This window comes from Littorina saxatilis, linkage group LG2 (assembly GCF_037325665.1).
Source record: "Littorina saxatilis isolate snail1 linkage group LG2, US_GU_Lsax_2.0, whole genome shotgun sequence".
NCBI lineage: Eukaryota > Metazoa > Mollusca > Gastropoda > Littorinimorpha > Littorinidae > Littorina > Littorina saxatilis.
In genome coordinates, this window is record NC_090246.1 from 27,131,682 (window position 1) to 27,158,042 (window position 26,361).

Sequence of the window (26,361 nt, forward strand, 5' to 3'; positions counted from 1 at the left end):
CCAGTTTTCAGAATCTGTTCATCAAAGCATCTAAAAACGTAACAGGCTCTCGAGCAGCAAATAATATACAAAAGGAAAGCGGCTTATCCGCTCCTAGTTAAATATAAGCTGCACATCCGTGCTCATTCACTTAATTTATATTCTACGCACACAGACATACGCATTTGTTATTTTGGGTTGCAGCTTCCTTTTCGAGATTACAGAACTGACTACGTCAATTACACATTAACATGCTTCCATTTGAAACTTCGAGGTCATCATCGTGGATTGACGCCCGACCAAAACTAATTGAAGCCAGACGGAGCAAAGCGACGGAGGGCTTCAATTAGACTTTGGGAGGGCGTCAATCCACGATGAAAACCGAGAAGTTTCAAATGGAAGCATGTTAATGTTATTGTAATTCAATCTGACGACGATCTCTTTCCTGCTTTCATGCGATGGTAAACAGACAGAATTGGTTCTGTTCTGTTCACACACCACTTTCAGTCCACCTACCTGCAAGGGTCAAGTCCCAAGAAATATGTCTCTGTATTCCTCTCTTATCACTCTGCTTCTGTTTTGTTTTCTTTCACATACATTTTCCCTTCTTTTTTGACGGGTTTCTGGAAAGCAAACTCAAAACAAATTCTTTTCATCACAAAAGCGATCTTTGGAATTGACTGACGTAGTCCGGAAGAATTCATGCATCAACTTACGTCACGTATTCGACGTTATCACTTCGCATACCTTATGGTCTCGGTATTTCGTTGGCCTTCGCTCCGTCGGGCTTCAATTAGCTTTTGTCGGGCGTCAATCCCCGATGAAGACCTCGAAGTTTCAAATGGAAGCATGTTAATGTGTAATTAAAGTAAGAAGGTATTTTCGATTTTAAAAAATGCATTGCGCTGATTTTGCAGTTGAGCTTCCGGAATTGTCATGAGGTAACACGGATTTGTGCATTGTCTTGATTTTCTGATCGACTTCCCCAATCGGTCTTTATCGGCATCGTTTCCGCAAAACAAAGTGCAATTAGCAGCGGATTTGTAATGTTCTTGGTTTTTTTCTGATTGAAGACAAAGAAAGAGAGAGAGAGAGAGAAAGAGAGAGAGAGAGAGAGAGAGAGAGAGAGAGAGTGAGAGAGAGAGAGAGAGAGAGAGAGAGAGAGAGAGAGAGAGGGAGAGAGAGAGAGAGAAATGTGTGCGTGAGTACGTGCGTGTGACTGTGTGTGTAAGCCTATGTGTGTGTGTGTGTGTGTGTGTGTGTTTATGAGTGTGTGTGTGTGTGTGCGTGCGTGTGTGTGCGTGTGTGTGTGTGTGATCGTGTGTGTGTGCGCGTGCGTGTGTGTGTGTGTGTGTGTGTGTGTGTGTATCTGTATGTGTATGTATGTGTGTGTATGTTTCTCTCTCTCTCTCTCTCTCTCTCTCTCTCTCTCTCTCTCTCTCTCTCTCTCTCTCTCTCTCTCTCTCTCTCTCTCTCTCTCTCTTTTGGGAGATCTGACAACTACGGGCGTTGCCTTTTACTCCCTGTTGGGGTTTCGTCTGCATACGAGAGCAAAAAAGTCAGTTTGCGTTGTGCGCGAGTTGCGCCAGATTGGGTTGATGCTGTAAGGCGAAAGAACGCTGTGTGGTGCTGCTGAATAGAGTTTCGATTACGAGGAAGTAATTTCCGAAAATTTGATTTTTTTCTTCTCAGTCTGTGTCTTTATGTCTGTCTGTCTGTCTCTTTCTCTGTGTCTCTGTCACACACTCTCTGTCTGTCTGTATGTCTGTTTGTCTCTCTCTCTGTCTGTCTTTCTCTGTCTCTGTCTGTCTCTCTCTGTGTCTCTCTCCCTCTCTCTCTCTCTGTCTCTCTCTGTCTGTCTGTCTTTCTCTGTCTCTCTCCCTCTCTCTCTCTCTCTCTTTCTCTTTTTCTCTGCCTCTCTCTCTGTCTCCCTCTCTCCCTCTCTATCTCTCTCTGTCTTTACACCCCCGGTATAGGGGTGTGTATAGGTTTCGCTCGATGTGTTTGTTTGGGTGTTTGTGTGTTTGTTTGGGTGTTTGTGTGTTTGTGTTCGCATATAGATCTCAAGAATGAACGGACCGATCGTCACCAAACTTGGTGAACAGGTTCTATACATTCCTGAGACGGTCCTTACAAAAATTGGGACCAGTCAAACACACGGTTAGGGAGTTATTGGTGGATTAAAATTATACAAGGACTTATACAGGGACATCTTCATGGTCAAAGGGAAATAACCATTCTCACCCAGTCACTGCCACCAACTGAGAAGGTTATTTCCCTTTGACGGGGGTGTTTTTCCTACCTCGTAGGAATTTCTTGTTACTTGTATATCTGACTATCTACACTATTAATTATGTAACCATCTATTTATCTATCTATCTATCTATCTATCTATCTATCTATCTATCTATCTATCTGTCTGTCTATCTATCTATCTACCTTCAGCTTATGTGCTTGCTTACTTTTCTGCATATTCGTTTCTCTGGGCTCGACAATATAATCTATCTATCTATCTATTTATCTATCTATCTATCTATCTATCTATCTATCTATCTATCTATGTATCTATCTATCTATCTATCTATCTATCTATCTATCTATCTATCTATCTATCTATCTATCTATCAGACTCGCTTGAGAGCTCGTGTGCGAGTGTGTGGGCGTACTGAATGTACCTCTTTTTCGTGACTTTGTGTGTGTGCGGTGTCTGATTTAATATGTTAGAATAAGGGGGTGGGGCGCTTCCAAATACTCCGTAAAACAGATTTTATCCAAAAGTTCTTGTTCTCGTCAAGACAGCGGATAATGTTTACGACATCACCTGTCTGCCCTCTTTTTAATCATGACAAAACACCTATTTTCGCCTCACTTGACAGTCATTGCTGAAATACAGCGCTTTTTGTCATGGTACCCCTCAAAATGAACGTAAAAACCTCTCGTTTTCTATTGCTCATGCGCTCCACATCTGCATCAGTTGAAATGACATAACACACAAGATACACAAGATAAGAAAACAAAACAACCTGTTCTGGATAGACAACTGATTTGGCTTTTTCATCGTATGTAAAAGTTGCCAAGTTGCGCCTATGTTGAATTTTTGTCGATTTTTTAATTGGTACCTGACGTTTTTGTCAGGTCGATTTTGGGGGTACCCTTACTTCGGCGGCGGTCACGTGATACCTGTAACAGACATCTTTGATCCGAAAAGTGTGCCAGATAGCCAAGTGAAGGGCCTTTCATGGCATATAAGTTGGAATGAAATGACACGGGAATGAATGTTTCAGTTGCGGTACGAAAATGGGTGCAATAATTATTTTGCTAAGTTTAGGTCCTGAACTGACTTATTCCACATAAGGGTGGTTTTATATTTCACGTGCTGATTGGTGTTATATGGAGAGTAGATTGAGTATTCTTACTTCTACGATGACCTCATCTTACTGAGGCACAACCAATGCCTGGGGTGTATTGTAGACTAACTATACGATGACCTTCATGCTTGCAGCTCACGTTAATCTAGATCAGTGTTTGTGTGTTCCACGTGCAGGCGGGTGTAATGGAGATTTGAGAGGATCATATGCTTTGCGCGGAGATTTCCAGTTACTATAAGTCTTTAAAAAAACGATGGCCCTAGAATAAAGGAAAAGGCGAGGTGTTTATGTACCCATTCTGACCTACATGTACATGATTTCATTATTTTGTCTGGTCTGTGTCTAACTTGCGGACGGATGTCGTCGAGAGTGACGAGGATGACAGCGTGTGCGATGAGAACTCTTAACTGCTACGAAGACCTCATCTTTTGGGAGGAATTAAAACACACACACACAGACACACACACAGACACACACACACACACACATGCGCACACACACACACACACACACACTCACACACACACACACACAAACATACACACACACTCACACACACACACACACACACACACACACAAACACACGCAAACCTTATTAACAGCCAAACGGAACTTTCTAGTGTTTAACTCACGCTGACCTAAATAACGATGTTGCTTGTGTGTATGACGTGCAGACGGGTGTGATGGAGAGTGACGAGGACGACAGTGTGTGCGTGGAGAGCTCGTACTGCTACGAGGACCTGACCTTCCTGGAGGCGTGCCTGGAGGGGGACCTGGACGCCATCCAGTCCATTGTGGAGGAAAACCCCACTGAGGAGGAGATCAACGAGAGAGACCGCTCAGGACGGGTGAGTTACAGACATCTTCATTTTACGTTTAAACGACCCCAGACCCCAAAACCGTTTGTCCAAAGAAGCGAAATGGTGCTATGGCGTGCCATCTCAGCTTTGAAATTGCCACGGAATCATCTTACCAAATTCCCAAGTAAAAAACATCTCCCTATTTTTTTTCTTTTTCTTTTTAAGCTGGAGGGGGGTGCACGTGCATCTTATGCAACCCCCTTGATCCACCCCTGGATCCTGTACGCTAAGCAGTGAGAAATTTAAAATAGCGTTAGAGGCTATGTTGTTGATAGCTAGCTGACTCCAAATCCTAATTGTAACTGCTATTCACGTCACCAAGTTAGAACGCCGTTAGCTATTAAGTTTCAGTTTTACCTCGATTCTTGTCTGCGTGTGATAAGGGCATCCATCCACGTGTACACACACCAACGACCTGCAGCGTTGCTGCCTTCTGTCCAAAATGGATTATTGTTGTTGTCATTTTTGTTATTGTCGCCGGATTAGTACGTTACTGACACATGTTGACAATCTTGCGAAATTAATTCTACACCCAAAAGTCCTTCTCTACCCAGGATGGACCCAGGCTTATTTTGGGTATCTTTCTAAGAGGAAGGATGCTTTTTACTCGTAACAATTCCTGGACAGAACTGTGTTTTCATGATCGTCTACACGCGAAGGGAGGTACCTTCAAGGCTTCAATGTTCTTCGTGCGTATTTATAGCTAGTTGGCCTTTAGGAGTCAATCTTAAAACGCTTGATCAAGCTGACGACACAACACGTGCACTGTACTGGCGATCGGTACATGCGCTGCGCTGTCCTCAGTTTAATTCACCCACGCAGTCTCAGAGATGTCAAGAAAGTCTGCGACAGAGAGAGTAGGGGGAAGTTAATACTCTACTCCCCCTACCTACCAACTTCTATCAAGTCGCGCAGATCTACCTACCAAATTCTATCTAGTCTCCCAGTGCATAACAAGGTCAGACTGTACGTGGTTCACAGAATGCACGATACGTGTACTGGGGAGGGTGGAGGGGTCTAGAGAGACCCATTACGGCGCGAGACGGAAGCAGACGATCAGTCCAATATCATGGCAGGCGGGATCAGACAGATACATCAGCTACAATGGTCATCAAATAACCCTGACCCGACGGGCGCTGGCGTTGCACTATCATCATAAATGGCGGTTTTGTTGGTGGCCTGACGGTTCGTAACAAATATTGTTCTGAAAGTGTAACAATGAATAAGATACCATTTTCGTTTGCGGTTTGGCCCAGTTTTATGGATGTAGTATTTAAGAAGCCCTTTTGGATAATTGAATTGTAACATTAAATAAAATACCATTTTCGTTTGCCGTTTGGCCCAGTTTTAAGGATGTAGTATTTAAGAAGCCCTTTTGGATAATTGAATTGTAACATTAGATTAAAGACCATTTTCGTTTGCGGTTTGACCCAATTTTAAAGATATACTATTTAAGAAGCCTTTTTGAACAATGTTCTGGCGAAATTCATTAAAGAATAACAAAGGACATTTCTTTTCGGCAACTGAGACACACATGCAATGATAACATCTAAAAATGCTCCGTAGCTATGCTCATAAATGAAATTAATGTGAAATGGGGAACAACTTCGTTACGCAAATTCTTCTGTCAGAGTCCCGATTATGTTCATCGACAATTCGTTTTTAGTGCATGAAATTATCCATAACGCTAGCAGACGATACCTTTGCGACTTAGTTAACTCTGTAATCTATGAAATGCTTGTACATTTCACCGCTGTTCGTAACGTCAGAAAAGGTAGGACGAAGCATAAGCAAACGCAAAGTGCATGAGAAATGTACAGTTTGCAAAGACTACCCAAACACAGCGTTCAGAATCTGAATACCTGAACGATCAAACTCTGATTTTAAGGTATTCCTGGCGTACGTGTGGTAACAAGGACATTCCAAACCACAAGCCGACCTGTCTAGCTTTTTTTTTTTTGGGGGGGGGGGGGGAGTATCCCTTACATTTTGGTTGTGTTTTTCTTCTTTGACACACACACGTTTAGAGCAATATAATTTCTGAATCGCTTAGACTTCATAAAGTCTCATTCGCCAGAAATTGTTTTCTGAATGATTCTGCAAGCATACGAGCTTTAACACCCCTAACAAAGCCATTGCAGACCTTGAGAAATGTGAAATGCGGCATTTGAAGACTCAACTTGTTGATACCGTGTGTATTGTATGTGAATAGCTTAGATAAGGGCCTGAAGACGAAGCCAACACAGAACAAGTCGCGTAAGGCGAAATTACTACTGCATTTTTTCACAATGACCGTAGTCCGCCGCTTGTGCATAACGGAGTGAAACTGACGAGCCTGTTCAGCGCGGTAGTGGTTTCGCTGTGCTGCATAGCACGCTTTTTTGTACCTCTCTTCGTTTTAACTTTCTGAGCGTGTTTTTAATCCAAACATATCATATTGAACCGACAAGAAATAAGATGAAATGGTTTTTAAACCGATTTCGGAAATTTAATTTTTATCATAATTTTTATATTTTTAATTTTCAGAGCTTGTTTTTAATCCAAATATAACATATCTATATGTTTTTTGAATCAGGAAATGATGTAGAATAAGATGAACGTAAATTTGGATCGTTTTATATAAAAAAAATGATTACAATTTTCAGATTTTTAATGACGAAAGTCATTAATTAATTTTTAAGCCACCAAGCTGAAATGCAATACCGAAGTCCGGCCTTCGTCGAAGATTGCTTTACAAAAATTCAAATCAATTTGATTGAAAAATTAGGGTGTGACAGTGCCGCCTCAACTTTTACAAAAAGCCGGATAAGACGTCATGTCATCAAAAGTATTTATCGAAAAAAAGAAAAGTCCGGGGATATTATTCCCAGGAACTCTCATGTAAAATTTCATAAAGATCGGTCCAGTAGTTTGGTCTGAATCGCTCTACACACACGCGCGCACAGACACACACACACACACACACACACACACACACACACACACACACACACACACACACACACACATACACCACGACCCTCGTCTCAATTCCCCCTCTATGTTAAAACATTTAGTCTAAACTTGACTAAATGTAAAAACATGTAGTTGGCCGCGGGCAGAAAAAAGCTGGATTGTAAAACGGCGGATTATTTCTGTCTTTTTTTTCTCCTTTTTACATTTAGTCAAGTTTTGACTAAATGTTTTAACGTAGAGGGGGGAATCGAGACGAGGGTCGTGGTGTGTGTGTGTGTGTGTGTGTGTGTGTGTGTGTGTGTGTGTTAGTGTGTGTGTGTGTGTGTGTGTGTGTGTGTGTGTGTGTGTGTGTGTGTGTGTGTGTGTGTGTGTGTGTGTGTAAGTAGAGCGATTCAGAGAAAACTACTGTCCAGACCGATCTTCATGAAACTTGACATGAGAGATCCTGAGTATGGTATCTTCAGACATTTTATTTTCATTTTTTTGATAAATGTCTTTGATGACGTCATATCCGGCTTTTCGTGAAAGTTGAGGAAGCACTGTCACGCTCTCATTTTTCAACCAAATTGGTTGACATTTTGGTCAAGTAATCTTCGACAAAGCCCGGACTTTGGTATTGCATTTCAGCTTGGAGGCTTAAAATTTAATTAATGAGTTTGCTCATTCAAGTTGTCATTAAAATCGATTTTTCACAAACAGATTTAAAATTGATTGCATCGTATTTTTCATCACATTCTGAATCTAAAAATATATACATATGTCATGTTTACTCTTAAAATGAGATCACAATTAACGAAAATAGATTAATTAATTAGTCTTACGATTAAAATTTAAGAAATCGACCCAAAATGATTTCATCTTATTCTTTATCATTGCCTGATTCCAAAAACATATAGATATGATAGGTTGTATTCAAATCAAGCTCCGAAAGTTAACAAGAATACAGAAAAGCGCGCTTTCCTGCTTAGCACAATACGCTCTTATCTGGCGTGTCAATATCACTACGTTTTGCACGTGGAAGGTGATCGATTTCCTTCACGCGGGGATGGACGAAGCGGCTGTACTCTTTGGGTGAAACAATACAGTGCGTTCAGTTTCATTCCGTGAGTTCGACAGCTTGTAATGTAGTAATTTCGCCTTACGCGACTTGTTTTGAGTTGTCGCTACATCACAAAAACGATCCTATTGATGCGTTATGGGGATTAGGTGACAATGACCACGAAAAAGTGCATTAATAGATCTATGGTCGTGGTGCAGATATAAAGTGCTGACGCATTTTCGTAGTCTTTTTTGAGAGACTGACCTTTTCATCGGTACCTTTACTTTCCCGAACTATGAATGACGCAGTGTGCAAGACACATTAATTTTAGACAAGCTTTGTTCTGAACAAGGCCATCCCTCGTTTCTGAACCCATTGCGTTAACTCTTTGTATGGACTGAAACGTACAAGTGCTTTTTCTGTCAGAGAAGACAAACTCCTACAACCCCACTCCCACCCCGTCTGTCTCTCCGAGATATATGCGCCAATTTCTGATTTGGACTCAGTTCTGTAAATTACATTGCGTCAGACGGAGGCAATTCCGTGTTTTGTGTTCTGTATTTGATGTTAGGATTCGTGAGCAAAAACACACAGAAAGGATAGATTTGACCAACTACAAGAAGTGAAATAATGTAGTACAGTATTGCCAGAATCTAAGAAAAGGACAGGACAGACGGGCGCAGTGGCAAGACGTCGGCCTCCTAATCGGGAGGTCGTGAGTTCGAATCCCGGTCGCTGCCGCCTGGTGGGTTAAGAGATGTTTCCAATCTCCCAGGTCAACTTATGTGCGGACCTGCTAGTGACTTAACCCCTTTCGTGTGTACACGCAAGCACAAGACCAAGTGCGCACGGAAAAGATCCCGTAATCCAAGTCAGAGTTCGGTGGGTTATAGAAACACGAAAATACCCAGCATGCCTCCCCCGAAATCGGCGTATGCTGCCTGAATGACGGGGTAAAATCGGTCATTCACGTAAAAATCCACTCGTGCTAAAAACATGAGTGAACGTGGGAGTCTAAGCCCATGAACAAAGAAGAAGAAGAAGGACAGGACAAAAGTATGAAGCTTTGATATTGTTTGACTTCTTTAGGCTTGTGTTTGTTCTTTCTAATTTATTTGTTTCCTTGCTGTGGTTTTTTCTTGGGTTTTTTTCGTGTTTTTTCTTTGCATGTTTAAGAAAGGAGGTTCCGTTTTAAGCACACCGGGGCTGATGAGCACGAGAAAGTAGCCAATCGGGTAAGATCCAGCCGTGGTATCGGAATGGTTGAAATTGAGGTTTGCTTGTGCTGCCAATCAATCCGACCCAAATGCTGGCTCACACACGATTGGCAGGGGTGGATCACATCATTTTTAAGGGGGGGTTTCCAAATTCCTTTTAGGGACAATTCCACGACAGGCGACAGGTGGAATACCCCCCCCCCCCCCCCTTTGATAAAAACAAAGAAAATTGAGCAATCTGGTGCAATCTGAACAATGAAACTTCCCCCAAAACACCTTCCAAAAAGTACATTTAAGAAGACAAATTTGGAGTAAAATAAAGACAATTGTCCGGTCTGGTGCAACCTGAGCAAGGAAATTACCCAACTACTTTCCAAAACCATCACTAAGAAGACAAAGGCCGGCTCCTAGGGGAGTCCGGGGGCATGCTCCCCCGGAATTTTTTGGATAAAATCAAGGAAAATGGAGCAATCTGGTGCAATCTAAGCCATCAGCTTTTCTTTGTTTTCAAATTTTATTTTCTCATTCTTTTTTCTTAGGCTAGGGGGGGGGGGGGTCCGAAAACCCCGGAAACCCCCCCCTGGATCCGCCCCTGATTGGTACATTGTTTGTGCACATCAGCCCTGGTACATGGTGTGCGAAAAGAAAACAAATGTAGCAATACCAGAATAATGCTTTCAATATGTAATGCTCATTTCAAAGACAAACAAATCCATTCACAAGAATAACAAGAAGCAGAATCACACATTTTCAAACCGGATGATAAGGCAGTTTTCAAAATCGATCATGCAACTCTCACTCTCTGCTGCCATGATTGTTTTCCTGCGCACTTGCTATTGTTCCTGTTGCTTTGTTTTGTTGCGTGGCTTTCTGTTTCCTCCGGATGCGCATTGCACAACTAGACCTGATTATCCCACGGCGCTAAGGGAATTACATTTCTACGGGAAAAATCCCAGCTCTAGTTTTTGTTTTGCTGGCTCTTCGTTAGCGCTTCGTTCAGGTCCCTGTTTGGAAGACGTTCCTTTGTAAGCCTCTCTCTCTCTCTCTTTCTGTCTCTCTGTCTCTGTCTCTGTCTCTGTCTCTCTCTTTCTCTTTCGCTCGCTCTCTCTCTCTCTCTCTCTCTCTCTCTCTCTCTCTCTCTCTCTCTCTCTCTCTCTCTCTCTCTCTCTCTCTCGTCCCTCAACGGCGACATAATCTTCTCCTTCCTTGCTGCTCAAGAGTTTTACTTCGCCTCAAGCGTCTTCCCTCTTTTTAGTTTATGAGGGGTTTCTTTCCTTCCGATTTCAAAAAAATCTATTTCTTTCACCAAGGTTCAGGCTGATTTTCACTGCGTTTCGTGAAAGCTAGTTCGCGGTCTCTTTTACTTCATTATCCGTCGTAAACAGAGTTTCGCCAGCAGATAAATGTGTCTTTTTGTTTAACTAAAAAGGATGACCTGTTTACGTGATGGCGAATGCGGTGAGAGGTAAGAGTGGAGAGGGGAGAGAGAAGACGCGCAACATTTAGGACGGGAAGAAGAGATAGGCAGGGGAAAGATTGCTGGCTATAGTCACCTGATATTTTGTCACTTGATATTTTATCTTTCAATAGTTAAATTGTTCGCTCTCTCCAAAAATGCAAACAACAACAGCACCTCCAACAGTAACAACAACAAAAACGTTCCAGCCTATTCGCGCGATGCTCTTAAAATTATGCAAAACACAAACATATCAGTGCAATCGCATGGAACTGATGAATAGTATGCTATATTTCTACACTTAGCGTTCAACCAGACATCAGCATGAATATTTTAAACACAGTTAAAAACCAATGGGCAAAAAAATCTGTGGTGGTCGAGAGAACGGCATCGCTTCTCCTCATCCTGTAAAGATGAAAGGCATACCTTGCAGACCATCTCCTACATCGATCTGCACAGGCTTCTACGTTGCTTAAGTGCATTCTCACGCTTGGGCACACACTAAACATTTACAGCCTGGTGGTTGCTTTCTGTGCCGAGTAGACAATGTCAGTTCAATTGCAATGTTGCGTTCGTACCCGTATCAATCTGCAAAATAACTCCAGCCCGAAACTTCCTACTGTGCACACAGAAGCAGCCCGGCTGTTGATTGTTGTTGGTATGTATCGATATAGATATAGATATAGATATATAGATATATCCAAGTGGTAGGATACACCTATCTCGTCTGAACTCCTGGACAAATCTGTGGCAGTAGACTATGAGAAAGTTTACTATGTATATTATCTTCTTCTTCTTCGTCGTCTTCTTCTTCTTCTTCTTCTTCTTCTTCTTCTTCTTCTTCTTCTTCTTCTTCTTCTTCTTCTTCTTCTTCTTCTTCTTCTTCTTCTTCTTCTTCTTCTTCTTCTTCTTCTTCTTCGTCTTCGTTCGTGGGTTGCAGCTCTCACGTGCACTCGGAGTTTTTTGCACGAGTGGATATTTCCGTGTATGACCATGTTTTTCCACGCCATCATTTAGGCATTCATATACGTATACTCCGTGTTCTGGGGGAATCGAAGGCAGGTATCTTTAAGTATCCATCACCACTACTAAATCCTCGGCCATTTTCTGGGTCCTTACGTGCGGGGTATATTATTACTCAGAATTATCGATTTTCCTCTCGCTCAGGCACAGGAACCAAAGGGGAACATTCCGCATTTGATGAGTTTTTCACAAAACGATGCCGAAAATGTCTATTCGGGACCCGGGCATGCGCAGAGGGACGTAGAGGATTGACCTGTTCCGCCTGTGGTACATTCAAAGGGAGGCAATTTCCGGCCACTTCCGGTATCTAGGTATTGAGATAGTTGCGTAGAAATTACCCCCGAATTACGGCCCTCATGAGAGAGAGAGAGAGAGAGAGAGAGAGAGAGAGAGAGAGAGAGAGAGAGAGAGAGACAGAGACAGAGAGAGACAGAGACAGAGAGAGAGAGACAGAGAGAGAGACAGAGAGAGAGGGGGGGATGGAGACAGAGACGGTGACAGGGATATCGACAGAGAGAGAAAAAGTGAGAGGGAGAGAGAGTCAGACAGACAGACAAGCAGACTGACAGAGATGGGCACCGCGGAACAGTAACTGTAGCAGAGACAAAGGGGGTGGGGGGGGGGGAAGAAAGAGAGAAAGAGAGACAGACAGTGAGAGAAAAACAGAGAGCGAGAGAGAGAGAGACAAATACACAGACAGAGAGAGACAAAAAGAAAGACAGATATAAACAGCAATGACAGACACGGACGGATACAGACAATGACAATTCTTGATTCTTTATTTTTCGAGGGTTACAAAAATAAGCATACTAATGCTTTTTTGCATCTGGCACTCGGCCTAAAGAGAGACAGAAAGACAGAGAAACAGAGACAAACACACACCTAAACCTTTCCACGCAGTAAATTATGGGATGAACATGGAGAAGAAATGATAAGAGGTGGTGCGTGACACGGATAAGCCAAGAGTTTGACTTGTAGGATTTGCATGACAATGCTTTTGATCTTCTTCCATCGTGTAACATTCTTTTGAACGTGGAGCAAAAACGTTAAAGCTTCACTCTGAGTAATTCTGATGGAATGGCTTCTCCCAGCTTGTTTTGCATAATGGAGTCAGGACGTGTGTGCGTGACCGGAGAAACGAAGGAGATGATGATGAGAAAATGATGATTCAGCCAAACAACAATAGAAAGACAGCAAACAGGGAAAGAGAGACGAAAAAAGAGAGAAAGAAATACAAAACTAGGAAAGAAAGACAGAAGAGAGAGAGAAAGAAGGAGAGAAAACAAGAAAGGAATGAAGAAAAAGAGAAAGGAAGGACACAAGAACATAAGAAAGAAAGAAAGAAAGAATGAAAGAAAGAAAGAAAGAAAGAAAGCAAGAAAGAAAGAGTGAAAGAATGAAAGACAGACAGACAGACGGACAGATGGACAGAAAGAAACAAAGAAACAAACAAGAAAAGAAAGATGTCATGAATGAAGGAATGAAAGATAGAAACAAGAAAAGAACGAAAGATATAAAGACAGAAATTGAGAAAGGAAGAAAGAAAGAAAGAAAGAACGGAAGAAAGAAACAAGTCGCGTAAGGCGAAATTACAACATTTAGTCAAGCTGTCGAATTAACAGAATGAAACTGAACTCACTGCATTTTTACAGCAAGAGCGTATACTCGTAGCATTGTCAGTCCACCGCTCGATGCACAGGCAGTGAAATTGACAAGAAGAGCGGGGTAGTAGTTGCGCTGAGAAGGATAGCACGCTTTTCTTTATCTCTATTCTTTTTAACTTTCTGAGCGTGTTTTTAATCCAAACATATCACATCTATATGTTTTTGGAATCAGGAACCCACAAGGAATAAGATGAAATTGTTTTTAAATCGATTTCGGACATTTTATTTTAATAATAATTTTTATATTTATTAATTTTCAGAGCTTGTTTTTAATCCGAATATAACATATTTATATGTTTTTGGAATCAGAAAATGATGAAAAATAAGATAAACGTAAATTTGGATCGTTTAAAAAACAATTTGTTTTTTTTACAATTTTCAGATTTTTAATGACCAAAGTCATAAATTAATTTTTAAGCCACCAAGCTGAAATGCAATACCGAAGTCCGGCCTTCGTCGAAAATTGCTGTGCCAAAATTTCAATCAATTTGATTGAAAAATGAGGGTGAGACAGTGCTGCCTCAACTTTTACAAAAAGCCGGATATGACGTCATCAAAGGTATTTATCGAAAAAAAGAAAAAAACGTCCGGGGATATCATTCCCAGAAACTCTCATGTCAAATTTCATAAAGATCGGTCCAGTAGTTTGGTCTGAATAGCTCTACACACACACACACACACACACACACACACACACACACACACACACACACACATACACCACGACCCTCGTCTCGATTCCCCCTCTATGTTAAAACATTTAGTCAAAACTCGACTAAATGTAAAAACAAATATTGGTCCAGGAAGACTGCTTGCGCACAGGCTGCGTGTTAGTCACAATGTTGTTATTTACCTTTACCATTGGCTTGTGCACTTGTTGCGAGCTGAACAATTGTTACCATGCAAAAAGCCCCGAAAGAAACAGAAACCTTTCGTTCTTTGGAGGAATCGCTAACGGAAGCTTTCTGCGTATGCATTTTTTTACTTCATTCATTCATATTCTTATTGTCAGATCCTTCGTTGCTGCCCCATAATTACGACAGAGAGCATAACGGGAAGTAAGCCTATTTGTTCTGTGAAAGCCGTAAGGTCGAACCAATTAAAGCGAACCGTTCATTTTAATCAGTCACTGATGCCTTTTAATTTACAATGACCGGTTATTTTCGCTGCCGGTCAGTCAGTTTGATCCCTGAACTTTTGAAGTGTCTGTCAAAGGTGGCACAAACTGAGCCATTCATCCTGAATAAATACGATTCCTCCTGAACACGAACCATTGATTTATAAATGAACCGTTGATGTGACCAAGTTCCTTTGGCTGGTCTAGTAACATAATATGTGACCCTCCACCACGGAATGAGTCGCATGTTACCTTTGCATGATTTTCTTATTTTTACATTTTCCTATAGAGTGTTTTATGCTCTATCCAGTGGTGAAAACCGTTTTAGTAAAGAGCGAAAACAGTTTGAGTTATAAGCCTGTGACTAAGGTGACCCTCACACTGTTACCAGACACTCCCCGGACTTATATTAAGCCTAGCGCAGAACCGCGCGAGGTGACATGCGACTCATTTCGTGGTGGAGGGTCACATATGTCAAGTTGATTTGAACAGTTTACCAGGCTACTAGTTGCCTTTGAAGTTAAACTACCTTGTTGTTTCCATCCATACAGACGGGAATCAGCCACCTGTGTTCCAGCGGTCTGGCACCGGCGGTGGACATACTGAGCGAAGTACCTGAGATAGATGTCAACATTCCAGACAAGGAAGGCAACACTCCTTTGATCTTCGCCGCCCAGGCAGGTAAGCCATGTATGTAATCGATACACGCATTCACACAAACACACACATGCAAGCACGCACGCACGTACACACGTACACGCGCGCTTACACACACAAACACACACACACACACACACATACACTCACACTCACGCGCGCACACACACACACACACACTCACTCACACACACACACACACACACACACACACACACACACACACACACACACACACACACACACACGCACGCACAAACACACAAAATCGATATCGTCACGCCTGTTTTCAGCAGCGTGGCGGAATCGCTTCCGTCTTCACGCGTCAGTGATCAAAGCTTTGCCGACTGGGTTGGATTTTGTTTTATGTGGCCAAAGGGAGTTTTCAGCTCAATTAGTTTTCGCGCCGCACTGTTTTTCTTGCCGATTGAACACCTTTGTCTTTCGCGACCAGGAAGCGCACCTTTGTCTTTACACCCCCGGTATAGGGGTGTGTATAGGTTTCGCTCGATGTGTTTGTTTGTTTGTTTGTTTGTTTGTTTGTGTTCGCATATAGATCTCAAGAATGAACGGACCGATCGTCACCAAACTTGGTGAACAGGTTCTATACATTCCTGAGACGGTCCTTACAAAAATTGGGACCAGTCAAACACACGGTTAGGGAGTTATTGGTGGATTAAAATTATACAAGGACTTATAGAGGGACATCTTCATGGTCAAAGGGAAATAACCATTCTCACTCAGTCACTGCCACCAACTAAGAAGGTTATTTCCCTTTGACGGGGGTGTTTTTCCTACCTCGTAGGAATTTCTTGTTGTCTTTGTTTTGTCTGAACGTGTTTGGAACATTAGTCTTTTGTGCTTTGAAGTTTACATTCGGCTGATTTTGATTAGAAAATATTTCTTTTGATCATTAAGTCCCAAGCTTGTTTGAAATCTGGATCGTACTTCTTGTTGTTTGAACTGTATTAAGAGTTTAAGTATTTTTCATTTCCAACTGTAAAATTAATTTTTAGGATTGGGTGAATGTGTGAAAAAACACTTTTTTCTTTTATGAGTTTCTGCATTTGGGAATATAGTTGTCTTTTCTCTCTAAAAAATAAAAAAAATAAAAAATTAAAAAAAATCAACTGTGCGAATAGAGCACACACACTGTTAAGTTTTGGTGGAGGGATGGTCCTAATCGTATCCCATTTAACACCTTGTCAGCTAATCTGAGATGGTGAGATGAATTATTTTCGCGAGCAGGCCTGTGCCTTTGAGACCCTACTGTTTGAGATTCTCCTTCTTCTTCTTCTTCTTCTGCGTTCGTGGGCTGAAACTCCCACGTACACTCGTGTTTTTTGCACGAGTGGAATTTTACGTGTTTGACCGTTTTTTTACCCCGCCATTTAGGCAGCCATACGCCGTTTTCGGAGAAAGCATGCTGGGTATTTTCGTGTTTCTATAACCCACCGATCGAACTCTGACATGGATTACAGGATTTTTTCGTGCGCACTTGGTCTTGTGCTTGCGTGTACACACGGGGGTGTTCGGACACCGAGGAGAGTCTGCACACAAAGTTGACTCTGAGAAATAAATCTCTCGCCGAACGTGGGGACGAACTCACGCTGACAGCGGCCAACTGGATACAAATCCATCGCGCTACCGACTGAGCTACATCCCCGCCCTACTGTTTGAGATGTTTTCGGGGCCTCACAAGAGAGGCACCACGGTACTATATCTCCCACTATTGGGCACATTGAAAACTGCTAGTCGCCGTTGTGGAGAAAGTGCCATTAAAGGGACATGACCATGCTTACGACATCAAATTTGCTACGGAGAGACAGCCAGATGCAGTGAGCAGAGCACTCAGTTTCCAGTGTTATGAAACAAAACAGCATGTAAATAATTAAGAATCGTGAAGCGTGTACAAGCAAGCCCATAAATGATCACCGAAGCATGACCTGTTGTTGAAATAAAGAAAACATTCAGGAGGGTATTCGACCTAATTTTTCTGCAGCCTAGCATCCGTGATTTTTCAGGTGAAAACAATGCGTTGAACTCTTTCATTTGGTGAGAATGAACAAAAATTCACAAAACTGTCTTCACTAACCAAAGTTTATCTGTTATTAGGTGCAATGACCGAGTTCTAATCCATTCACATGCAAATTGCGCACGACGCGTCTGAAAACAAATTACCGCAAGTAAATATCTCAGAATGCCGATAATGCAAATCGGTTCAGAAAATGAAAACATTTTAACATGCAGAGCATCGCCTATACACGCACGCACGCACACACACACACACACTCACCAACACACACACACACACTCACTCACGCACACACACACACACACACACACACACACACACACACACACACACACACACACGTATCCCACCCCGACTCCACCCCATCAACCAACACACAAACACGAGTCAACTGTGACATCAATCAATAGTCCTTTCCCATTCCCATTCGCCTTTCCAAAACCACACAATAGAACGAGAGCCGAGGGATGAAAGAACAACAAAGATGCCGATTGAAGATACAAGGGTCCGGCGCCTAGTGTTGATTTCCCAGTCGATTCATTCTGCTAGTGCCATCAGATGGAGTGCCCGCCGATTGCATCTCTATCCACGGGCACGCCTTGACGAGTGGGTGCTTGTGTACCACACTGGAAGGGAGGTTAAAGTCGCACCCTAGAACCGGAGGTTAAAGTCGTACCCTAGAACCGGAACGAGCACGCCTGGTGTTATACGTTAATATATCTGTCGATTTAGTTTTGATGCCTGCATTCATTATTTGTCAGTCTCTAAACTTTATCGTGTACGTAGCTGTGTTAAATACAAATTCGGTAATTAGAAGAGGGGCTTATGAGCATCAGATAGCAAAATGTTGCGTTTTTAGTCTATCTGTCTGTCTTGTCTGTCTGTCTGTCTGTCTGTCTGTCTGTCTGTCTGTCTGTCTGTCTGTCTGTCTGTCTGTCTGTCTGCCTTAAACCTCCAACCCAATGTTTTAAGATCAATCAATCAATCAATCAATCAATCAATCAATCAACCAACCAAGCTATCAAGTATGACCAACTGACCAACTGACCCACTGTGCAGGGCACACGGACGTGGTGCGGGTGATGCTTCAGGAGTTCAAAGGGATACGGATTGACCAGGCCAACAGACTGGGCTTCACGGCCCTCATGAAAGCAGCCATCCAGGGCAGAACGGACGCTGCCAGACTTCTTCTCTATGCAGGTAATATGTCTACGTTAGTCCAGTCAATCATTTCCCTCAAATACGCCTTTGTAGGTAGGCAAACAGGAAAAGGGCAGAACAGAAGCAAGTTGCCTGGCGTCTTCTCTACGCAGGAAAACTGCCCAACGACAACGTCTCTGACAAAATACGAACTTCACACGTTCCAATTACTAAACCCTTCTTGTTGGTTTTTTGTTCTGGATTTTGGAAAGTTAGCAATCTATCTGCGTTTTTTTATTTTTTTTTATTTTTTTTATTGTTTCCCAAATTAAGTCTTCTCAAACTTGTTTTCGCTGAAACATCGTTGCAGGGTTGAACAGACTTCTGTTCCATACACACACAAAAAAGCTAATAGTCCAGTCAAATGTTTCTCGCACAAACGTTTTTGAAGGCATGAACAGACGCTTTTCTCAAGTGGAAGGATGATGTCATGTAAAAGCCTAGACAGGTTAGTGGTGGTTTTATATAATGGCTTAAGCCTCGGTTTTGCACAGGAACCGAATACTCCCGAATAAATTCGGGCCGATTCTGTCCGAATACGGGTTGAATCGGATGGATTCGGTGGATTCGGGACCTATTCGTCTCTAATTCGGGGAGCTCCCCGAATCGAGCCGAATAGGTCCCGAATCAGAGCAGAATCGGCAAGAATCGACGCGAATTAATTTTTAGAATCCCGAATACAGCCGAATGCCAACCAGAATAGTGACCAGAATCGAGCCGCATTCGACCAGAATAGCACCGAATCTGACCCGAATGTCCCGAATATGGCCGAATAGAGCCGAATAACGACCCGAATGTATTCGGGTGAAGATTCGGATGGATTCGGGGAGGCATTCTGGGCAGATTCGGCTCTATTCGTGCTATTCGGGTCTGATAATTCGGACCGTACTCTCCGAATGATACGAATACGCCCGAATCTGCCAAGAATGTCCCGAATGCCTTCCCGAATGCATTCGAATTCCAGCCGATTACCTCCCGAATGTGGCCCGAATGAAATTTGTCGGGGCCTCATTCGGGAGTATTCAGGAGGGTATTCGGCTGGTTTTTAACATTAATTTCAAAACGAGCCGAATCCCTCCCCGAATGTTCCAGAATCCCTCCCGAATTTTTGATCATTCGGGGAGGGAGAACAGAATTCTCCAGAATGCACCCGAATAGGTGCATTCGGGTGGATTCGCAGCTGATTCGGGTCCGGTGTAACCGAGGCTTTACAATGGGAAAGAGGCTATCTTTAAGGGGTACATTTGATATCGTGTACTTATACCATGTGCTCTACTGTATTGATTTTCTGACATTAGCTTTGCATGCTCATTACTTTTGTGCTGGGCGCATGTTAAATCTAAAGCTTACTGCTGTTTGTCTTCGTCGTCGTCTTAGAAGGGAAAACCAAAATGTCTGCTGTTTCATGTTTAAGGTTTCGTCATCGTCATAGAGTGGACAACCAAAATGTTCGGCTGTTTCATGTTTAAGACAAGTACAAGGAAGCATACAAATTATGATTATGAAATGTTATAGTGCACTTGGCATTTCTGCGAGTGAAAATAACTCCATCCGTACTGACGCTCTTCCTCGCAAACAAGTTATTTAATGGATTCCTTTCTCACTGAAGTCACGCCCAAAAATACGCTGTCAAGACAACAAGAAAATCAGCATCATTGTCTCGGCACTGTTGTTAACCTGTGATTTGTAAAAATGTAAAAACATTTTACAAATTACGTCGAACCTAAAACCGCGATTTGTAAAAATGTCGCATTCCACAAAGTAATACATGCCTTTTATTATTATCTATATTTGTTGTTTAGAGCCTCTATTCTGGGTGGTGGGGGGTGGTTTTGGCCCGATAGATAAAATATTATGATTTTTAGTATAACAAAGAAAACAAACCCGAATTTCCCAGCGATGGGACAATAAAGTAATGAGAGAAAAAAAAATCTAATAGATCCCTTGACTTTGGGGTAGCGCGACTCTGTTGCTGCTAGCTTTCCACTGGGAGGGAACGACCCGAATTTCCCAGCGATGGGACAATAAAGTAATGACATTTTTTTTTATCTAATAGATCCCTTGACTTTGGAGATAACAAGAAAATATCGGGCGCATTTACGTGATTTGTAAAACATTTTACAAATCGCGGGGCGCGCCCCGTGATTTATTTTACGTTTTTACAAATCACGGGTTAACAACTGTTTGTAGCTAAGAGATTACTACCAAGTGGTTACTATTCTTTCTTCCTCTACCCTACGGAGTACAGAAAGATAAAGGTTGCCTGCTATCATGCAACCAACGTCATATGGAGGTTTCAGTTAGCTCTTCTTGTCCGGTCTAGTAACGAGCATTATGGAATAGTTTTTGTCTTGTGTAGGCTGGAGCCATTTCGCCTGGAACGTTCTTGTTTTTTGCGGAAAGATCTACACCTTAACCCGACCGCTATCTGGAAATCAGGTACACTGACACAGCGAAGATTTTAAATTTGCGGGGCTATATTGCCCGCTCCGTTTCGCGTCGGCCAGTCTTGGTAGTAAACCCGTATACATAATTGGAACCCCCTTTTAAAGACCACACCCGTTCCAATGTAAGACTCCCTCCTTAGTAAGACCCTAATGATCTTTTCATAACCTCTGTAATTTTATCCCCGTTTTAAGACTCTCTCCATTTTAAAGACCTGATTTTCTCAGATTTTGTGAGGGCTTAATTAAAATGGGGTTCCCCTGTACAGGGTTCTTTAAGTTCCGGACAAGAGTAATAACCACTGAACTGCAGAAGATCCAGGTCACACAGCTTTTATCGGATCTGGTTCAATACTCCCAACAGTAAAAAAGAGAGCAGCAGTGTACGCCTGATTCCCTCCCACGCACTCTCTCCATCCCTTTACTTCGTAACAGTCCTCCTTCTTCCCCCGGCTTTGCTTTTACCCTTGTTCTTCTTTTTTTTCTTGTTCGGCTTGCTCTCGTTGATTAAATACACATCTTCGCTACAAGAATTTCAGCCAGAGGATTAATAAATGTGTTATAGTCACAAGGGTGCTCAACGTTCTGCGGGTAGACGCCAACTGACACATGAGTGCCGAGAATCCTCACTGATAGTCTGCGGAGATGCCGTGCAAAGCAAGTTTTTTAAATGTCAACCATACGACAAAGGTTCTAAACTCTTTCTTCAGTTTACTACCTGCCCTGTGGTAATTTTAGATGAAAAGAGCAACGAGACTTGGTTGCTTCAGCGACTGGTTGACCGTTTGGCTGATTGGCCGGTTGGCTGGTTAGCTGGTCGTGTGGTTGTCATTGCTCATGTTCGAGTAGAATTAAAGTTCTTTCCTAAGTTGGAGTTTCCTCTCGCCAATCAGCCTCGTGAATAAACATCACGGAAAATGCAACTCATTTTCGTCTTTCACGCCTTTCATAGTTTTCTGAATAGAGAACACGCAGAGTATGGTGCAAGAGAATTTCATTATCGCAGCCGGCCTTGTCTGTTCTTGACATTTTATGCCGCCATCTTGTCCTCACTGAGAGGTCTTTTGTGAGAAAGACGTCTTTGGTATCGCCGGAAGAAATAAAAAAAACGCGGATAGTTGGCTTCGATTTTCCTTTCTTTTTTTTTCCTTTGCGATCCCAGTTTCTTGTAGAACGACGACCGCAAAAACTGTTGCACCCAGGCGAGTTGAGTGGAACCGCAAGGGAGCAAGGATGGGAAAATGTCGGATTCAGGAAAAGATTAATAATGAAGCAGATTCGTTGGAAGGGTGGAATAAGAGAGTGAATGCCGACATCGTTGGAATGTAGTATTTTTGTATTTCTGAACGTATGTGTATGTTTCTTTTTCTTTTTCTTTATTTCTCTTTTTTTCTTCTTTTTTTGTTGGTTTTCCTGTATAGCTCCAATCCGGTTTTTTCAACTGTAATGTTTTTGCATTTTTGTTTTGTTTTTGTGTTTGTTTTTGTGGGGGTGTTGTAATTTGTAGGACACTTTTTTGTTGTAATGAGAAAAAGGGGTGTGGGAGAAAGTAAAGGAACTGAGGATAAGGGAAATGCAATCGTTACATGTAATGAAGATGAATGAGATTGTCATGGACATTTTTATATAAGCCTACATTTCGAGTAATCATTTTTGGAACTGGATAATATATCGGTCAAAACTATACTCAAAGGAAAAAGTTAGGGACCGCCCTTGAAAAAACCCAGCTGACTTCATCTGTGCCAAACTCCTTGTTCCTAAGTTTATAAAAACCAAATGGCTGTCAGGCCGTACACACCAGTGGGTGAGCAATGCTGTCTTAGCAGGAAAACTTGCTCGGGATCCACGGAGGCCTGGCTAGGGCACGAGACAGAAACTGCCAAACTGCAAAGAGTGGACCATTTTTACGCTGGCGCGTGGGAAAGCCTAGGCGGGAAAGATGAAAAATTCGTTATGCACGTGCAGGGGGGATGTGTTGAAAGTGAACTGTTGTCACCAGTTAGGCCTTATAGCCCTGCGATTTTCCGCTAGCCACCATCTTCTCACTATGCCTCCCAGACGAAAGGTGACCACCTTCAACAAAGCCCGGGCCATCGCATGGCTGCAAGACGGCGTAAGCAAGCGAGAAGTGAGCAGACGACTTGGAGTGTCCCATTCTGTCGTGGTCAGGGTGCATCAGAAGTTCCAGGCCACCAACAGCGATCTGGAGAGGCCCAGGTCAGGACGGCCTAAGAAGACAACACAGCGTGAAGATCGCTTCATCAGAAGACAAGCTCTGCAGCAGCGAGGCACCACTGCAAACATCATCAGGGGCCAGCTGAGGGTGGCGACAAACACCAACGTCAGCACGAAAACCATCCGCAAACGCCTGCACGAAGTTGGCCTGCGATCACGTCGTCCAGCTGTACGGCCACGACTGACAGCAGCTCATCGCCAGGCTCGTTTGGCGTTCTGTCACAACCATGCCAGGTGGACACGCCAGCAATGGGCCGATGTGCTGTTCAGCGATGAGTCCGGCTTTAATCTGCACCATCATGACGGTCGTGCTTGTGTGGGGAGGCGTCAGAGCGAGCGGTACAACAACGGTCTGGTGCAGGAGAGGGTGGCCTTCGGCGGGGGCTCCGTCATGGTGTGGGAGGCCTTCAGTTTTCGACACAGAACCCCACCACATTGTTGGCAACCTGACGGGCCAGCGCTACAGAGATGAGATTGTCCCCCCTTTGGTTCTACCCGCTCCACACCAGATTGGTGTGCAGGCTGTGTTCCAGGACGATAACGCGACATCTCACAGAGCGAGGCTGGTCAACAACTTTATCCAGCAGGCTGGTGTCACCAGGATGAACTGGCCGGCCTGCAGCCTTGATTTCAACCCCATCGAGCACCTGTGCGATGAGCTGGACAGGCGAGTGAGGAACAACCACCCACCCCCAAGGAATCTGCAGCAACTGCTTCAGTTCCTGCAAATCGAATGGCAGGCCATTCCTCAGGCCTTCTGCAGGAAGCTGGTAAACTCGATGCGGAACAGGACTGCAGAAGGCATCGCAAAACGCGGCGGACACACCCATTACTGAACTGTTCGGAACTTGCAACTTTTGTTTTCGACCCCCATGTTGTTTCAGAGCTTGTTGACACGTAATGCGTGAATGAAATGTCGCCATATTTTGGAAAAGGATCGCAGAGATAATGAATTAAACAAGTTACAAATTTGATTCAATTTTGTTTGGTGGTTTGGAAGCTGTGTTTGTTTGCGTAAGTGGTCCCTAACTTGTTCCTATGAGTATATTTATTTACCAGCGTGAACATGTCGACCAATGCAAAACTTTAATCTCATCTCCAACGATGAAATTACATGCATTAAAGCGTAAAACAATGTAAAAAAGGGATATGAAAAAAAGAAGAGAGAAAGCTAGGACTTTAAAGAAAGAGTGAAATAAAGGAAATGAGGAAGAAATGAATTAAGAGAGAAAGAGAGATAAGAAGAGAGGACGGTAAACAAAAATGTAAGAAAGGAATGCATAAAAAAAAAACTAAGAAGAGTACAAAGGAAGAAAGATAAAAAAAAAAAGGAGAAAATCAGCGAGAGGACAAAAAGGGAGGGAAAAAAAGGAAGACATCGACATAGGAGGAACGAAAGAAAAGAATAGAAGCAAAATAAGAAGGAAGGAAGGGACGAAGGAAGATTGAAGAAGTAAAACAGAAAACAAAAGAAATAAAGAAAGATAGATAGGAAAGGAAGAAGAAAGAAAGTAAGGAAGGAAAAGAAGTAGGAAGGAAGGAATGAAGGAAAGAGAGAAATGTTGATACAAACTAAAAGGAAACAAAAGAACGATTAGAACGAAGGAAGAAAGACACAAGGAAAGGAGAGTGTGAGGCGAAAAGAAAGACCTTGGTAGAAGAAGAAACAAGTCGCGTGAAGCGATATAAAAACATTTGGTCAAGATCAACACCACAAACCAATCATCGCCGAGACTACATTCAGATAGTCTCGGCTAACCATACCGAAGACCGAGACGGGTCACGCTTGCCGCGGCAAAGCACGCGTCCGTGGTACTTACTGAACCTATTTCCTTTCATTCTGAGCATAATTTTAGAGTACACATGACATATCTATATATTTTTGAATTCAGGAGAAGATGAGAAATACAATGCAATCAATTTTAAATCTGTTTGCGAAAATTCCTTTTTAATAACAACTTTAATGAGCAAACTCATTAATTAATTGTTAAGCCCCCAAGCTGAAATGCAATAGCAAAGTCCGGGCTTCGTCGAAGATTACTTGACCGAAATTTCAACCAATTTGGTTGAAAAATGAGAGCGTGACAGTGCTACCTCAACTTCATCTTGAACACACGGCCAGTACAACTGGCCTTGACACGGAACGATTCAAGGGGGGCAATCTCAGTCATCTGAAAGAGGGAAATCCAAACGCAATCCGCCTTGTTCGATTTTATGGGCTTGGACGATAGAGAAAAATAAGAAAAGCAAAAGCTGGAGTCCAGTCTGGACGAAACTGCTATCAAGAACGCAGAATTGATTTTTTCTGAGTTTTTTTTAGCCGTAAGCGCCATGTTTATCGGAGCAGGAAACTCTTCCAGAGTGAGGCCCCTTTGTTGGTTTCACTGCGGCCGCATTGTGAACAGCAGTTACTGAGAAATTCGAAATGAGAAATGGCGCTTACGGCTAAAAAAAAAACCTCAGAAAAAATCAATTCTGCGTTCTTGATAGCAGTTTCGTCCAGACTGGACTCCAGCTTTTGCTTTTCTTATTTTTCTCTATCGTCCAAGCCCATAAAATCGAACAAGGCGGATTGCGTTTGGATTTTCCTCTTTCAGATGACTGAGATTGCCCCCCTTCCGTGTCCGTGTCAAGGCCAGTTGTACTGGCCGTGTGTTCAAGATGCCTCAACTTTTACAAAAAGCCGGATATGACGTCATCAAAGACATTTATCCAAAAAATGAAAAATGTGTCTGAGAATATCATACCCATGAACTCTCATGTAAAGTTTCAAGATCGGTCCAGTAGTTTCTCTGAATCGCTCTATACACACACACATACACACACACACACACACTCACACACACACACACACACACACACACACACACACACACACACACACACACACATACACCACAACCCTCATCTCGATTCCCCGTCTATGTTAAAACATTTAGTCAAAACTTGACTGAATGTAAAAAGAGAGAAGGAACGAACAAAAGAACACAACCAACAACAAACATGTTTGAGCCTCAAAAGAGTCCCAGAATGGGGTTCACGTGCGTGCAGAGAGGCGGTGTCTTTAGAAACAAGGAAGGTACTCAGCTGCCAATGGCTCTCTGTGCTTT

The 26,361-nt window shown here is 42.8% G+C and overlaps 1 protein-coding gene across 1 annotated transcript in view; it reads left to right on the forward strand.

The window, feature by feature from the left end:
- The first annotated feature begins 4,032 nt into the window (after positions 1-4,032).
- Positions 4,033-26,361, forward strand: part of LOC138952554 (uncharacterized) — a 35,811-nt gene continuing 13,482 nt past the window's right edge. Inside the window, exons 1-3 of the mRNA XM_070324245.1 lie at positions 4,033-4,197; positions 15,232-15,361; positions 18,432-18,572. Of these exons, the coding sequence (XP_070180346.1) occupies positions 4,033-4,197; positions 15,232-15,361; positions 18,432-18,572 (436 nt within the window). The remainder of the gene's footprint in view (positions 4,198-15,231; positions 15,362-18,431; positions 18,573-26,361) is intronic.